Source organism: Glandiceps talaboti, chromosome 4 (genome assembly GCF_964340395.1).
Source record: "Glandiceps talaboti chromosome 4, keGlaTala1.1, whole genome shotgun sequence".
In the NCBI taxonomy this organism is placed as follows: domain Eukaryota; kingdom Metazoa; phylum Hemichordata; class Enteropneusta; family Spengelidae; genus Glandiceps; species Glandiceps talaboti.
The window spans coordinates 2,260,019-2,278,016 of NC_135552.1; the positions used below are offsets into that span (position 1 = coordinate 2,260,019).

The 17,998-nt window shown below is 35.8% G+C and overlaps 1 protein-coding gene across 2 annotated transcripts in view; it reads left to right on the forward strand.

The window, feature by feature from the left end:
• LOC144434704 (lipoxygenase homology domain-containing protein 1-like) overlaps window positions 1–17,998 on the forward strand; it is a 101,362-nt gene that overhangs the window by 74,786 nt on the left and 8,578 nt on the right. For both annotated transcript variants that reach the window (XR_013480838.1, XM_078123220.1), the window contains exons 33-43: window positions 2,992–3,146; window positions 3,647–3,853; window positions 7,569–7,719; window positions 9,849–9,953; window positions 10,467–10,570; window positions 11,111–11,294; window positions 11,631–11,791; window positions 12,509–12,595; window positions 13,008–13,140; window positions 16,415–16,642; window positions 17,923–17,998. The exon at window positions 17,923–17,998 is cut by the window's right edge. Coding sequence is in view for 1 of the 2 variants with exons in the window: in XM_078123220.1 (XP_077979346.1) it covers window positions 2,992–3,146; window positions 3,647–3,853; window positions 7,569–7,719; window positions 9,849–9,953; window positions 10,467–10,570; window positions 11,111–11,294; window positions 11,631–11,791; window positions 12,509–12,595; window positions 13,008–13,140; window positions 16,415–16,642; window positions 17,923–17,998 (1,591 nt within the window). In the remaining variant the exon portion in view is untranslated. The remainder of the gene's footprint in view (window positions 1–2,991; window positions 3,147–3,646; window positions 3,854–7,568; window positions 7,720–9,848; window positions 9,954–10,466; window positions 10,571–11,110; window positions 11,295–11,630; window positions 11,792–12,508; window positions 12,596–13,007; window positions 13,141–16,414; window positions 16,643–17,922) is intronic.

Sequence of the window (17,998 nt, forward strand, 5' to 3'; positions counted from 1 at the left end):
CAAATAGTTACATTTTTTGTTCTTATCTAACATGACCTGCAGTGAGTTCTGTTTTTTTTGTTGGGTAGATTTTTTGTGATTCTAACTTTTAATCTTTGCACAGTTTAACATTTCAAATACCATTTGTTTTGGCAACCATTGATAAAACTTTATTTTGCTAAAACTATTCTATCCCCCTTTAGAGTTTCTAGGTTATATTTATGACTTTGTTGACTGTGTAGTGAAGTGTTGTTGGCTGTAAAAATCTAAATTGCTAATTAAACAAATTTCAAAATATATAGTAGAAATGTATTTTCCAAAAGATTCTAATTAGGCCCCCCCCCCCCCCCCCCCCAAAAAAAAGAGAATTGTTTCAGGTCAGCTCGTGCATCACTTCAATACCCTGCGCATCTTTTTTTGTGTGTGTGTGCTTGTCCAGCTAATGAAGTCTGCAGATCTGTGAGGAAACACAAAAATAACCCTCCCTACTTCAGTGAAGACAACTGCAGAGCCAATCATGAACAAGCAAATGACATCTACCCCACATACACACTTCAATATGTATGGCTTCAATAATAACAATGGTAGTTGAAACAAAAAAAGTTTACATGCTAAACGATTCCCCAGTAATACTGTAGTACAGGTACATCAAGACAGTACATTGGTAGTTTCTGTGGCTGGGTAAATCAACCCAGATTTTCCAAGCCTACCCTAGTAAATTTTGATGAAAAATCTTTTTCCATTAATATAAATAAAAAAGAAGTCAAATTGTATAAAAATAAAAGAAAATGAATTATTTTTAGATCATTTTTATGAATGACATGCAAGTTTACAAGGCGAAACCAACAACTCAAAACTAACTGATAGCTAGCCTATAGGTACGTGTATCAACCATGTGTAGTATGTCATGTGTAGTGTGCTTGCCAACGTCGTCAAAAATCTGTGTAACTGTCAATCTCCTTCCTGAAATTTTTACATTGTGAATTATGTTAAAGGTTTGGAAATTGTTGATCTGAACAAATTTCTGTGTATTCTAGTTTGCTGAATAGATAAATAGGAATTTTATTGACTGTAGGCCTTTTTTGATGTTGAAAACATTTTTTCACTCTAAATATTATGATCTGAAAAAAATGTTAATGATATGCAATTTTTATGCAAATTAGGCATGGAGAACCCTACACTTGCTCTAAAGTACTAAATAAAAAGAATAGTAACTGCCATAAATAGTAGACTGAGTGACAGGTTTGTTGAGAGAATATATATACTGCAATTGGCTCTTCCATCCACCCGTCTATCTGTACGTCAATCCTGACTTCTGTAATACGTCATTGTTCAGACATGCAATATCTGATTTCTTTCACATGTGGCACAAAGGTCACATATCATATGAGACCTTGACCTTTGACTATGTCATTGAACTTCAAGACCAATTATGAAAATCAAACCAATGTCTGCCTATCAGAGACACATTGCAGTGTTTGAGGGGTCTGTGTCTTGTATGAAGGCTTGTTGTCTTGTACATTTCCTTGTCATGTAATAATCAGTTATTTATGTTGTGTTCTACCTGTTGTTTTTCTTCTATTACTTTATCACAAATCATTACCAATAGCCAACTATAGGGCATATCATTACCAATAGCTAACTATAGGGCAAATCATTACCAATAACTAACTATAGGGCAAATCATTACCAATAGCTAACTATAGGGCATATCATTACCAATAGCTAACTATAGGGCAAATCATTACCAATAGCTAACTATAGGGCAAATCATTACCAATAACTAACTATAGGGCAAATCATTACCAATAGCCAACTATAGGGCAAATCATTACCAATAGCCAACTATAGGGCGAATCATTACCAATAACTAACTATAGGGCAAATCATTACCAATAACTAACTATAGGGCAAATCATTACCAATAACTAACTATAGGGCAAATCATTACCAATAGCCAACTATAGGGCAAATCATTACCAATAGCTAACTATAGGGCAAATCATTACCAATGGCTAACTATAGGGCAAATCATTACCAATAACTAACTATAGGGCAAATCATTACCAATAGCTAACTATAGGGCAAATCATTACCAATAGCTAACTACATGTATACGGCAAATCATTACCAATAACTAACTATAGGGCAAATCATTACCAATAGCTAACTATAGGGCAAATCATTACCAATAGCTAACTATAGGGCAAATCATTACCAATAGCTAACTATAGGGCAAATCATTACCAATAACTAACTATAGGGCAAATCATTACCAATAACTAACTATAGGGCAAATCATTACCAATAGCTAACTATAGGGCAAATCATTACCAATAGCTAACTATAGGGCAAATCATTACCAATAGCTAACTATAGGGCAAATCATTACCAATAGCTAACTATAGGGCAAATCATTACCAATAACTAACTATAGGGCAAATCATTACCAATAGCTAACTATAGGGCATGCCAACAAGTTTTGCAACATGCATAGCAACACACATAGCAACACGCATAGCAACACACATAGCAACACGCATAGCAACGGGAAAGAAAGTAGACTGAGTCCAAAATTCCCACAAGTGACCATATTTGAGAAAGCAGGTCAGTTTGGATATGGAAAATTACTGGGTGGGTAGAAATCGCGATTTCTCCACAGCAACACGTAGGGACATGATTATAGGTATATAATAGTAGAGATTGACACTGACAGAACCCTGTACATTATGTTTGGAATTGGATCAGGTTTTTTTTATGTCCAACCAATATTTTCCAGTTCCACGTATGGACACAATAATGTCAACAATTTATGTTAACCCTTCAACTGCATGACATGGATTTCAATACAGTTCTGGTGGTCATTTAGAAATTCAACTAATTAGAAATGACTGCCAGATTTAAAAGCCAATGACTAGATTCTAGTATTTAATAACAACTCTTGGTCATTGTCTAATATTGACTGGCAGCACAAGGCAATCATCAAGACTTCTTTTCTTCTTTTTTTTTCAGAACGAAATTACAGAGTTCATGTGTACACTGGTGATGTTAAGGGTGCTGGTACTGATGCCAATGTCTTTGTTAACATCTATGGTGAATATGGGGATTCTGGTGAAAGGAAACTTGTCAAGTCTGAGACTTACACTGATAAATTTGAAAGAGGACATGTAAGTGTGTTGTCTTATAAACTGTAGTTGTCTTATACATGGTAAGGTAACTATGGCAAAATACACTCAGCCAAAATACAATTGGTAAAAAATACCCTTGCACCTTTTTCATAACATTATTATGGGAATATTTATGAATATCCTATAAGATGCAGAATATTTCAACTTCTAGTCCTGGAGTCTACATGTTTGACATAAGTACAGTCATTCTACATGAAGAAAGTGAGAGACACCCATATTATAGAAGTTGTTTTCAATGCTGTATATTTTTGCTAATTTTTGGAACCCTGTGACAGATTGGCAAATGTATTACAACTTGAATAGATTTCTATTTTTTGTAATATCACATATTTTTTTATCTGGAATGCTGCTGAGGGGAAATTCAGCGTCACTGAATAGAGCTATGGTTTTGGTATGAAAGATAACCCCTTTTGATTGATTGATTGATTGATTAATTTATTTTATTGATTTGTGACACTTTTTATATTTTTTTTTTGAAGTGTGACAAGTTCACAGTTGAAGCCGTTGATCTTGGCAAGTTGTACAAACTGATGATTCGTCATGACAACTCCATGTTAGGTCCTGCCTGGTTCTTAGAGAAAGTAGAAATCATTGATGATGAAAATGAAACATTTGTATTCCACTGTGAAAGATGGCTTGGTAAAAACAAAGAGGATGGCAAAATACAACGAAACCTGTATGTTAAGGTAAATATACTTACCTGTAAAATACAACGAAACCTCTATGTTAAGGTAAATATACTTACCTGTAAAATACAACGAAACCTCTATGTTAAGGTAAATATACTTACCTGTAAAATACAACGAAACCTGTATGTTAAGGTAAATATACTTACCTGTAAAATACAACGAAACCTCTATGTTAAGGTAAATATACTTACCTGTAAAATACAACGAAACCTCTATGTTAAGGTAAATATACTTACCTGTAAAATACAACGAAACCTCTATGTTAAGGTAAATATACTTACCTGTAAAATACAATGAAACCTCTATGTTAAGGTAAATATACTTACCTGTAAAATACAACGAAACCTCTATGTTAAGGTAAATATACTTACCTGTAAAATACAACGAAACCTCTATGTTAAGGTAAATATACTTACCTGTAAAATACAACGAAACCTCTATGTTAAGGTAAATATACTTACCTGTAAAATACAACGAAACCTCTATGTTAAGGTAAATATACTTACCTGTAAAATACAACGAAACCTCTATGTTAAGGTAAATATACTTACCTGTAAAATCTAATTGATGTCAATATGCAACCAAGGACATTTCTGGTCTTAGCCAGTAGTAGCCAATCATATCTTTAGATTTAATTTAGTATCCAATCAGATGCATTTGTTCAAAATTTTCCCTCCAAAACTGAATAAAGAGAGAAAAGATTCCACTGGTAATAAACTGTAGAGAACCCCAAATCCCATATTGATTATGGCTATCACTGCTGTATGCAATAACTCTGATGCCTATTACATGTATAGGAAGCAATAATGGATATGAAAATACAGAACTAAAGTTTATCTTACTGTGACATGTACGGAAGCGTATTAGTGCCAAGTTGTAAGGAAAAAAATAAAATTTAAAATCTCGTAATTACGAGATTTCAATTCTCGTAATTACGACTTTTTTCTCGTAATTACGACTTTTTTCTCGTAATTACGAGTTTTCAATTCTCGTAATTACGACTTTTTTTTCTCGTAATTACGAGTTTTCAATTCTCGTAATTACGACTTTTTTCTCGTAATTACGACTTTTTTCTCGTAATTACGAGTTTTCAATTCTCGTAATTACGACTTTTTTTTCTCGTAATTACGAGTTTTCAATTCTCGTAATTACGACTTTTCGATTCTCGTAATTACGACTTTTCAATTCTCGTAATTACGACTTTTTGATTCTCGTAATTACGACTTTTTGATTCTCGTAATTACGACTTTTTGATGATACATGTGGTAAGCCAACAACAGTTAGTAGCAAGTCAGTTATCACACTGAGCGCGGAATTTAGGAGTGAACCATTTGAGTTTTGGGATTCCCAAGGTCCATATTTAGAAGGGGGCCCTCTCATTATCAAATATGTAGTATTGTTTTGTTTTTGGTTTGCTGCGGAGGAATGGAGTTAGAGGTAACATGGAAAATATAAGCAATCACATCAAAATAGTCACAGCCTTAAAATTCGGAAAGTAACTTGTTTTTATGCCATTTTCTTCGCCCCCCCCCTCCATCAAGTAACTTTACCCTTATATAGTACTACATTCTAAGCGCTTTCAACGAAGTGCATAAAACGTATTTGGAGCTTGCGCCTTGCTGATCAAAAATAGGTCACATGCTGCCATTCATGGTGATAAAACATCGTAAGACGCCACATGTTTTATACGAACATGAACTTTACTAATATATACATGTTTTAGATTTTCATAATAATCACAGGTTTAATTCTCCGAGTCGTAATTACGAGAATCGTTCTAAACGATTCTCGTAATTACGACTTTTTGATTCTCGTAATTACGACTTTTTAATTCTCGTAATTACGACTTTTCGATTCTCGTAATTACGACTTTTCGATTCTCGTAATTACGACTTTTTAATTCTCATAATTACGACTTTTTGATTCTCGTAATTACGACTTTTCGATTCTCGTAATTACGACTTTTCGATTCTCGTAATTACGACTTTTCGATTCTCGTAATTACGACTTTTCGATTCTCGTAATTACGACTATTTGATTGTCGTAATGACGACTTTTTGATTGTCGTAATTATGAAATTATGATTTTTTATTGTTTGTTATTTTTCAATTTTTGAATTGTTCAGACACGAATCTTATAATTTTGATGTACTAAGCAGATGTACTATAGAGTGTTTGACACGGTAACCGGTTTGTATGATTTGATTGCGTTTTTCGTTTCTTTAAAAAAAACTCGAGTGCATTAAAACAGCGAAGAATATTCTTTCATTATATATCGGCAAAATGAATCAATAATGGATTTGAAATTGAAGAAAATAGTATTTACCATCTGATATTTGGTAAAATTCACAACTTTAGTTTAGAATTTTCTTCATTAAGGGTAAATCAGATTTATACGGTTTTGAAATTTAAAATTCAATAACGTGGCACCGTAGGTCGTTCGATCAATTTTGAAAATGTGTGGAGACCTTTTCCACGGTTGATAAATACTTGAATATATGTATTTGGTATGGTATAATAATATTGGTTTGAGGGTCAGTTAGCCAAATGACCGGTTTGTCGAGGTTATTGACCCTGGTATATCAGGGTGTTTATAGTAGGAAGGCATTGGCGAGACGTCCCCAGATAGAAACTTTATTGATCCTTCTTTTAAGACGTTTCGGACCGGCCGTTAGGTCCTTCATCAGTCGTAATCCTGTCTTGTATTGGACAGTTTCCCTACATCTTCATCATTGGATATAAGTTGGAGTTGTGTCCGAAATTCAGCAGAATATCTATATGTTTAATATTGGACTCCAATTATTTGAACAAATTCTTTGCTGATGAAGAATTCTTGTTGTTCTGGAATTCTTGTTTTGTGTTTATTATTTGGCTAAGTTCATTGACAGATTGCAGTGAACCTACTAACTTCTTGTTGCATCCAGTATATGTGTGTACATATGTGAACACGTTATTTCATTGCCATTTCTTTTTTTAACCTATAGGTGTTATGTAATTTCACTGGACTTATATTAGAGTGTTCAGTTCACCTTAAATGTACTTACTACCCGATGATCGGGTGTTGTTGAGAACTCAGCTGTTGCTTATAACATGAACTTAAAATGGCAGTGTGATTTTTCCAGTTAGATATCAACTTACCGGAGAATTGCGACGTAATTACGAGAATCGAAATGTCTTTACGATTCTCGTAATTACGAGATTCAAAAAGTCGTAATTACGAGAATCGAAAAGTCGTAATTACGAGAATTGAAAAGTCGTAATTACGAGAAAAAAGGCGTAATTACGAGAATCGAAAAGTCGTAATTACGAGAATCGAAAACTCGTAATTACGAGAAAAAAGTCGTAATTACGAGAAAAAAGTCGTAATTACGAGAATCGAAAAGTCGTAATTACGAGAATTGAAAACTCGTAATTACGAGAAAAAAGTCGTAATTACGAGAATTGAAATCTCGTAATTACGAGATTTTAAATTTTATTTTTTTCCTTACAACTTGGCACTAATACGCTTCCGTAGATGTCGGTAGATTGTTCTGAAAAAGAAAAAACTATCCGTAGCCTCACAAATTGCTGACTTAGAGGGCACTATAGCTACTTGATAATTACACAATGACTTCTATTTTATTCTAGTCTTTAATACTACATGTAGTATGTTGTTTGAAAAGTGTAAAGATACTGACAAATTGAATGTTGTTTGTTTGTTTATGTATTTCCAGGGTTACCAAGGCGATACATCGAGTATGAGCACCTTGCAACGTACAGGCTCTTCAAAGTCTCTCAAATCCATTCGTAGTGCATTTGGACCAGACAGTCCATCAGCTAAAAGGAAGATGTCTGGTATTCCTGAACCAGAATTTACTGGACCAAGTAAGTAACTGTCTAACTTGACCACATTTACTGGACCAAGTAAGTAACTTGACCACATTTGTAACTTTTGGTCAAACGTAAAAATATAACATCTGCAATCAGAGGTTACATAATTGAATACTGATATGCTGTCGGCATGGAAACATAATTAGTATATTTAAGCAGTAAGAATAATAATATGGTATATCTCTCGTTTTTGACCAGTGAACAAAATATATGCACGAGTGATAGCGAGCTAGACTGCTAAGAGTAGTAGTGGTAGCTAGACGGGTAAAAGTGGTAGTGATAGCTAGACTGGTAAGGGTGGTAGTGATAGCTAGACTGGTAAGGGTGGTAGTGATAGCTAGACTGGTAAGACTGGTAGTGATAGCTATACTGGTAAGAGTGGTAGTGATAGCTAGACTGCTAAGATTGGTAGTGATAGCTAGACTGGTAAGAGTGGTAGTGATAGCTAGACTGGTAAGACTGGTAGTGATAGCTAGACTGGTAAGAGTGGAAGTGATAGCTAGGCTGCTAAGATTGGTAGTGATAGCTAGACTGGTAAGAGTGGTAGTGATAGCTAGACTGGTAAGACTGGTAGTGATAGCTAGACTGGTAAGAGTGGAAGTGATAGCTAGGCTGCTAAGATTGGTAGTGATAGCTAGACTGGTAAGAGTGGTGGTGATAGCTAGACTGGTAAGACTGGTAGTGATAGCTAGACTGGTAAGACTGGTAGTGATAGCTAGACTGGTAAGACTGGTAGTGATAGCTAGACTGGTAAGGGTGGTAGTGATAGCTAGACTGGTAAGAGTGGTAGTGATAGCTAGACTGGTAAGGGTGGTAGTGATAGCTAGGCAGCTAAGATTGGTAGTGATAGCTAGACTGGTAAGAGTGGTGGTGATAGCTAGACTGCTGAGAGTGGTAGTGATAGCTAGACTGCTAAGACTGGTAGTGATAGCTAGACTGGTAAGACTGGTAGTGATAGCTAGACTGGTAAGAGTGGTAGTGATAGCTAGACTGGTAAGGGTGGTAGTGATAGCTAGACTGGTAAGAGTGGTAGTGATAGCTAGACTGGTAAGGGTGGTAGTGATAGCTAGACTGGTAAGGGTGGTAGTGATAGCTAGACTGGTAAGGGTGGTAGTGATAGCTAGACTGGTAAGACTGGTAGTGATAGCTAGACTGGTAAGAGTGGTAGTGATAGCTAGACTGGTAAGAGTGGTAGTGATAGCTAGACTGGTAAGACTGGTAGTGATAGCTAGACTGGTAAGAGTGGTAGTGATAGCTAGACTGGTAAGACTGGTAGTGATAGCTAGACTGGTAAGAGTGGTAGTGATAGCTAGACTGGTAAGAGTGGTAGTGATAGCTAGACTGGTAAGAGTGGTAGTGATAGCTAGACTGGTAAGACTGGTAGTGATAGCTAGACTGGTAAGAGTGGTAGTGATAGCTAGACTGGTTAGAGTGGTAGTGATAGCTAGACTGGTAAGAGTGGTAGTGATAGCTAGACTGGTAAGGGTGGTAGTGATAGCTAGACTGGTAAGAGTGGTAGTGATAGCTAGACTGGTAAGGGTGGTAGTGATAGCTAGACTGGTAAGAGTGGTAGTGATAGCTAGACTGGTAAGAGTGGTAGTGATAGCTAGACTGGTAAGACTGGTAGTGATAGCTAGACTGGTAAGACTGGTAGTGATAGCTAGACTGGTAAGAGTGGTAGTGATAGCTAGACTGGTAAGAGTGGTAGTGATAGCTAGACTGGTAAGAGTGGTAGTGATAGCTAGACTGGTAAGAGTGGTAGTGATAGCTAGACTGCTAAGGGTGGTAGTGATAGCTAGACTGGTAAGACTGGTAGTGATAGCTAGACTGGTAAGACTGGTAGTGATAGCTAGACTGGTAAGACTGGTAGTGATAGCTAGACTGCTATTAAGACTGAAAATAGAATAAAATATATGATGTTTCAAATAAAGATTTTATAAAGTCTCACATTTCGGAATTAATCCATCAATGTTATGTTTATAGATATTTTTGTCACGTGGACATCTATTTTGAAGGAAAGACATGACTAAGGTATCTACTGTATATTATTTACTACTCATTGCTATGACAACCAAGGTAGTTGTAATTAGTGTTGTAATTGTGTTGTTTTGGTTTTGTTCTAGCTATTCCATACACAATTAAGATAACCACTGGTAAAGACAATGATATGGGGACAGAAGCCAATGCTTTTGTTGAAATCATGGGATCTAAGAAACCTAAGAAAACTGGTAGGTCTTGATGTTTGACTCTTTTAATTTATCCATGTTTTTTTATTATTGTCATTGTTAATTATGTCACTGTAATTTTCAGAGATCTAAATACACAATTTCAAATTCACCATTTTTGTACATTCAAATATGTAAAACACAATAGATTGTTTGAATAATATTTTTTTCTCATTTTATAAAAATCGAATTAGCCAGTCTTTCCATAGACTGTAAGGTACGTCATGTCACATTCCACCCTCTCCATCCTGAAAGAGGTTGACCACTGTGTGAGGGTGCCCTGTCACATTCCACCCTCTCCATCCTGAAAGAGGCAGAGCCTGTCACATTCCACCCTCTCCATCCTGAAAGAGGTTGACCACTGTGTGAAATATGATGTACTATAGATTTGATAGCAATCAGTAGTTGATAAAGAGAACTGACTAGATTTATGTGTATGTAGTACTTTAATGCTGTTGAAAGTGTTTTATATTATAATATCAGTTTACATTTCCATTGCTTTGTATCCATTTGCAGGTAAAATACCTCTGATGTTACTTGCCAAAGACAAATTTGAACCAAAGTCATTAGAGACATTTTCACTGGAAGCTCCTGATATTGGTGAAATCAAACAAATAGAGGTATGTCAACTTTGGGTGGATATATGGATTGACGGACAAACTGGATGGGGGGGGGGGGGGGCAGCTAGATGGACGGACAAACAGATGGAGGGGGGGGCAGCTAGATGGACGGACAAACAGATGGAGGGGGGGGGCAGCTAGATGGATGGACAAACAGATGGGGGAGCAGCTAAATGGATGGACAAACAGATGGGGGGGCAGCTAGATGGACGGACAAACAGATGGGGGGGGGCAGCTAGATGGACGGACAAACAGATGGGGGGGCAGCTAGATGGACGGACAAACATGGGGGGGGGCAGCTAGATGGACAGACAAACAGATGGGGGGGGGCAGCTAGATGGACAGACGGATGTGAACTTGTATCTGATACACATATGGCATTTGTATTTTCTGAGTGTATATTGATAACATGTAAGGACTATGTACTTTGCATGAGATTATTTCACCTCACCACTGTCACTTAGCTAAAATGTAACTTGAAAGAAAATCATCAAAATAAGAACTGTCACAATAATATTTGTATTTTGGATTGGATTACAGATTGGTCATGATGGTATAACACCTAAAGATGGTTGGTTTATTGAACAGATAGAGGTAGACATGCCAACAGTTGGTAAACATTATTTCTTTCCTTGTAAGCGATGGCTGTCTAAGGATAAAGAAGATGGTCAGATTAGTCGAGTGCTCAAGGTAGCTGATGCTGAAAGTGTGCAATACAAACCTAGTAAGTCAGATTATTCATTTAAATCAACTTTTAAAAACCTGCAGTAGCTGTACCCAGAATATCTTTTGAGAACAGTTTTATTATATACCTGTAGACAAACTTGACTATGTGCCATTGTATGTCTGTAGAATGGTCTAACACCATGGATTTGTATAATGGTTTATTTTCTACATTAACATTCTCCCATACAGACACCAGATAAAATTACTGCTTTTATTTACTTCTTTCAGATAGAAATAGTTACTGTGAAAATTAAAAATTCTTGCAATATATGATAATCTTGTAATGATTGCCTTCATCAGCATTAAAACTTTGATATTTGGTTACCTATGACAGAAATCCCATATGAAGTAGAGTTTTACACTGGTGATGTTAAGAATGCAGGTACTGACTCTAGAGTTACAATGACTGTGTTTGGTGCTGGTGGCTCTACATCAGAAATGGTCCTAGACAAGAATGGAGAGAGATTTGAAAGAGCCAAAGTTGATCTCATTAAGGTGAGTACTCATTTTATTAAGGTAGATTATTGGTTACTGTTATGGTAGTCTAGCTGCTAGACCATTAGGCTTTCTTCTTATACAATAAGCAACCAAAGGTTGCTTTGCTAGCTAAAGTCATTTTTAGACTTGGCATTCCATTGAGGCGATGTATGGTCATGAGCTTTGCAATGCATGTATGTTAACCAACACATATACATCACTACTACGTCTTATCGCTTTTTATCGCTATGGTAATTGTGAGTTTGATGAGTGTGTAGACATAGTCATCACACATTCCAGTTGATTTATTGGTGGTTATTTTTACAAGCCCCCCCCCCCCCCCCACACACACACACACACATGAGGAAATGAGTGAGATTTTACTCAGCTGATTCCTCTAGTGTACACCTGGCTTAATGGTAGTGATTGCATGAAAGTGGATATAATCCTTATATGGGTTGTGATTTCATTAAGATGGGTAGTAATTTTGTTAAGTGGGGGGGTGTTGTGATTTTGTTAATGTGGGTAGTGATTTCATTAAAGTGAGTAGTGAGTTCATTAAGGTGGTAGTGATTTTGTTGAGGTGAGTAGTGACTTCATTAAGGTGGGTAGTGAGTTCGTTGAGGTGGGTAGTGACTTCATTAAAGTGAGTAGTGATTTTGTTGAGGTGGGTAGTGATTTTGTTAAGGTGGGTAGTGATTATAACCACTATAACAATTTATTTTGTGACTCTAGATGGAAATAGATGATATCGCACCATTGAAGAAAGTAAGAATGTCAATTGATGGTAAAGGAAACAGACCAGAATGGTATCTTGAAAAGGTAAGGGTTATAAAGGAGAACAAATAATATCATCAAGTGAGAACAAAAAAAATTAAATGCAGACCACGTCTTTTGAAGAAAAATATAATATGTATACTTTACCATAATTTTGATATGTTGTGTTTTAATCGTGATTGTGAATGACATCATAATCACATAGCTAACAGTATATTTGTACAAGGTCAACACAAGTATGATAGAAACAACTTTGTTAAGATGAAAGTCAACAATCCCAGTATCCAGTACATACTTTTTGTGTCAAAATTTCTTTACCTTCAGCTATATTAGATTTACAATGGTACTATCAAATTAGATAACTGAATGTCCTGCCCTTGACAATGGCTTTCTTAGTACACATGGTATCAATTTCGCCAATATCATATTTTCTATCACTGTTAAATTGTATTTTTAGATTTTCCTGAGAAATATGGAAACTGGTGACATGACAGCATTTAAATGTGATCAGTGGCTTTCAAAGTCACAGGGAGATAAACAATTGTCTAAGGACATACCAGCTATGGTTAGAGGAGAGACACTTATTAAAAGTAAGTTAATATTTCATGTATATCAGATGACCAAACCTTGTAGCTACTAGCTACTTTGATACTTCACTAGCTGCTAGCTACTTTGATACTTCACTAGCTAATATTACCCTTTGATGCCTCACTAGGTGTTATCACCCTTTGATGCTTCACTAGCTAATATTACCCTTTGATGCTTCACTAGGTGTTATCACCCTTTGATGCTTCACTAGGTATTATTACCCTTTGATGCTTCACTAGGTGTTATTACCCTTTGATGCTTCACTAGGTGTTATTACCCTTTGATGCTTCACTAGCTAATATTACCCGTTGATGCCTCACTAGGTGTTATTACCCTTTGATGCTTCACTAGGTATTATTACCCTTTGATGCTTCACTAGGTATTATTACCCTTTGATGCTTCACTAGGTGTTATTACCCGTTGATGTTTCACTAGGTGTTATTACCCTTTGATGCTTCACTAGCTAATATTACCCTTTGATGCTTCACTAGGTGTTATTACCCTTTGATGCTTCACTAGGTATTATTACCCTTTGATGCTTCACTAGGTATTATTACCCTTTGATGCTTCACTAGGCATTATTACCCTTTGATGCTTCACTAGGTGTTATTACCCGTTGATGTTTCACTAGGTGTTATTACCCTTTGATGCTTCACTAGCTAATATTACCCTTTGATGCTTCACTAGGTGTTATTACCCTTTGATGCTTCACTAGGTCTTATTACCCTTTGATGCTTCACTAGGTATTATTACCCTTTGATGCTTGACACTATAGCTTTAGAGTACAATATGATATTGACTTTTTATAAACCTTCAAGTTTAGATACTTGATGTAATTAATGTAAAATTTTATAGTTTTTAAATTTTCCATCAATTTAGGGAAGAAGTCCATTTCAAGTTGCCGGTACCGCAGGCGGTTCCTGCGGGAATCCAAACCCTCCCGTACCGGTGGTTTTACCGCTTTGTTACCGTGCATATTCATGAGAAACTCATTACCACTTGACATGGCATAATGAATTCAGTGTGAATGGGGTACCTGAATATTAATCAGATCGTTGTTTCTGGTCGGTCCTGCAGGAACCGCGGGAACCTCGGTTTCTTCCGTCAATACAAAGAGGTTTTAGACAGTAAAAAGTTACAGTCTATGGTTCTATGAGAATACAATAAAATGGCGATAATAAAGATAATATAGATGTGTATAAGCCAAACGTTTATGGTAGGGGTAAAAATATGCTCGTTTTATATGATCGTATAAATTCACTGCAAGTAATGTTACAATTGGTTAACTGCGACGTACGTTAAAAATCATCAGACGATTTCGAGTCAAGAATAAACATTGCCATACGAATCAAGTTTATTGGAACATAAATCAATTTGTGACGAAAAGTCAGACACAACTGCTTTTATTCTTCAATCGCAGCGTGCATGCAGTGTGATCGAATAGTGGAACAGCAGGCTTTGTTAAAAATACGACAGTCTATGGTGACAACAATTAAAAAAGTTTTAGAAACAAATGATGTACATGTACATTGTCAAGCGAGTACAAAAAAAGACATGCACGAAAAATGTCAGTCGAAACAAGTGATTTATTCATATCGTTATATAAAACACACAGCAAGAAAGTTTAGAATGCGGTTGTAACCATAGACCCTGTGTGTCGGGCCTCAGTTAAAACCAATTGTCAACGACTTATTGATTGTCCAAGCTATGGTGACAACAATTAGGCTTTAGTTGAGAAGTGTGAGCGAAAACATATAGTTTATGACGATAAAAAAAAGTTTTAGATGTACATGTACATTGTCAAGCGAGTACAAAAAAAGACATGCGCGAAGAATACCAGTCGATACGACACAACGTTTTCATATCGTTATTAAAACCATCCCCATCGACGTTTGGTACAAAAAAATATTGGGCGGCATAGGGCAATAAAAAAGGTGCATCAAGGTGAAAGCCGCGTGTTAATTGATATAATGTATTATTTGAGTGTGCCAAGAGGTTGTAAACGACTTATTAATTGTCCAGTCTATGGTGACAACAATTAGTCTTTAGTTGAGAGGTGTGACCGAAATCAAATAGTTATGACAATAAAACAGTATTAGACACAAATGATGTACATGTACATGCGAGTAGAAAAAAAGGCATGTACAAAAATATGTCAGACGAAATGTGCAACTATTTCATACAAAAAATCTTCGGGTGGCCATGGCCGCGACGATTTGGTCTCGTGTAACCTCATGATTTTTCAGATATTCCTTTTCTGAAGTATGTACAACCTAAAGTAAAGCAGTTACGTTTTATTATAAGGGCAGTTTTCATTTCTTTTACCAAGCGCACATGGCAAGGGGGACGTAACATGACCCCTGACCGACCTTGAAGTAATCATGACGTAGCTACTAGTGTGAACAGATCTGATCGCCACATTTTCGTATCGATGAACACGCCGCGCCATTGCTTATAGACTTTCTGGTGTCGCAGAAGTGTCCTCGCAAGTTTGACTAATTGAGTCCAAAATCTTCTTGCAAATTGCAGATTTTATTCGCATTTTACGATTTGGCGAGTGGGCATTATTATTTTAATCATTTATCGATACTGTGACGTGAGGGTTCATGTCGGTACCTGTTTAAGTTGTGTCAGTTTTGAACATCAATCTCAGTGTCTGAACGTCACCCATGTCCCCATTGAGTTCGGTGGTCTACTGAATTCGGAAAAAAAAAACATGCGACAAATCATTGGACCTGCAAAACATCTCCGAATAGCATCGTGTGCGACATGTTTGCGATCTATTGTTCTCTCATGAATAATGAATTTTGGTGTTGTCGGAATAATCAAAGGACATGCCACACAAAAGACTATGGAGATAATGTAGTGGTCGCGGTAACGTCGGTTTCCCGTGTACATACAAGCTCATTACTGACAGCTGAACCCGGTACCGCTGTTACCGCGGTAAAGGTGTGTTTCCCGCGGGAACTGCCCGCGGTACCGGCAACTTGAAATGGACCTCTTCCCTTATATAATTTGTGTTTCAGATATCACAGTGACATTGTTGTCTACTTAATACACAGTGTATAAACATACTTCAGACATGTCCAGGTGTAACTATGTCAAACACAATCAATTTGTAAATAGTAACCATTTAACCAATTTTATCTGTAAGGAATTTTTGAAAAGTTTGACTTTCCAAATATATATCATATCTCAGAAATAGATGATTATGTAGATGACAGTACTAACAATGCTGTAATTAATCTTTGTTTCATCTTATCTAATAATTGACAGATACCACCTACACCGTCAATGTCAAAACCAGCAATGTACGAGGTGCTGGAACAGACGCCAATGTATTCTTGACACTGTTTGGAGAAAATGGTGACTCAGGAATACAGGAACTGAAGGAATCTAAAACACATAAAAATAAATTTGAAAACAATCAGGTTGATGTGTTTAACTTTGAAATGTTAAGTCTTGGTGCACTTACCAAATGTAGGGTATGGCACGATAACAAAGGTGAGATATTGTATTCAGTTAGCCTTTGACATCAAATAAGACATTGGAAAATGTAATGTAATGTAATGTAATGTAATGTAATGTAATGTACAGTTACAGTAATGTAATGTAATGTACAGTTACAGTAATGTAATGTAATATAATGTAATGTAATGTACAGTTACAGTAATGTAATGTAATGTAATGTAATGTAATGTAATGTACAGTTACAGTAATGTAATGTAATGTAATGTAATGTAATGTACAGTTACAGTAATGTAATGTATCGTATCGTAAGATAACACAATGTAAGATAACACAATGTAAGATAACACAATGTAAAATAACATAATGTAAGATAACACAATGTAAGATAACATAATGTAAAATAACACTATGTAAGATAACATAATGTAAGGGTGTCCACACTTGATTCTCATTGTAACACCTTAAAAAATGATGGGTAAGTCAGTTGGTTAAAGTTTTACAAAAAAGAAAAATTTAGAAAATAGTAAGTGTTGATTTCATGTTAGACTAAGTGTTGATTCAATTCTAACATTCTGAATGACTTAGAAATAACAATTAAAATCAGAAGGAAACTGTGAACTATTTGTTTTATTGAATTTCCCAAATTTCAGTAATAAACACTAATTTTAGCTCAGATATGTCCTCTCAATGCCATCTGACATTCAGTGATGTGAGTTTTTTAATTCCATGTCGTAATTAGCATATATTGTTTTAATTCCATGTTGTAATTAGCATATATTGTTTTAATTCCATGTCGTAATTGGCATATATTGTTTTAATTCCATGTTGTAATTAGCATATATTGTTTTAATTCCATGTCGTAATAAGCATATATTGTTTTAATTCCATGTCGTAATAAGCATAGATTGTTTTAATTCCATGTCGTAATTAGCATAGATTTTTTTTGTAAATTTCATCAGATTACAGAAATATAAAGTCAATGGATTGGGTCATGAGAAACACAGAATTAAGTAAAGGCTGCCATTACCATGGCAACTCATCACAACAATGAAAACCTTATTGGCCCCCCAAATATACTGAGTATTGTGTATAGTTGTAACATATAGGCTATGATGCTTAGTGTTTAACTTGGGTACCAATTGGATTTATTTTGATATTTTGTATTGAAATTTTTCATTACTACATTCCCCATGACACACAAAATGATACTAAGACCTACCTAGTAATATTGCGGTGTACATGTAATGAATTTGATGTTATGATTATACACACAACAAGATCACAACTAATGGGTTTTTGACTTTTGATTGTAGGTTGGGGAGCTGCATGGCATTTAGAATACATTGAGGTGGTGGATGAGAAGACTAAAACAAACTACATGTTCCACTG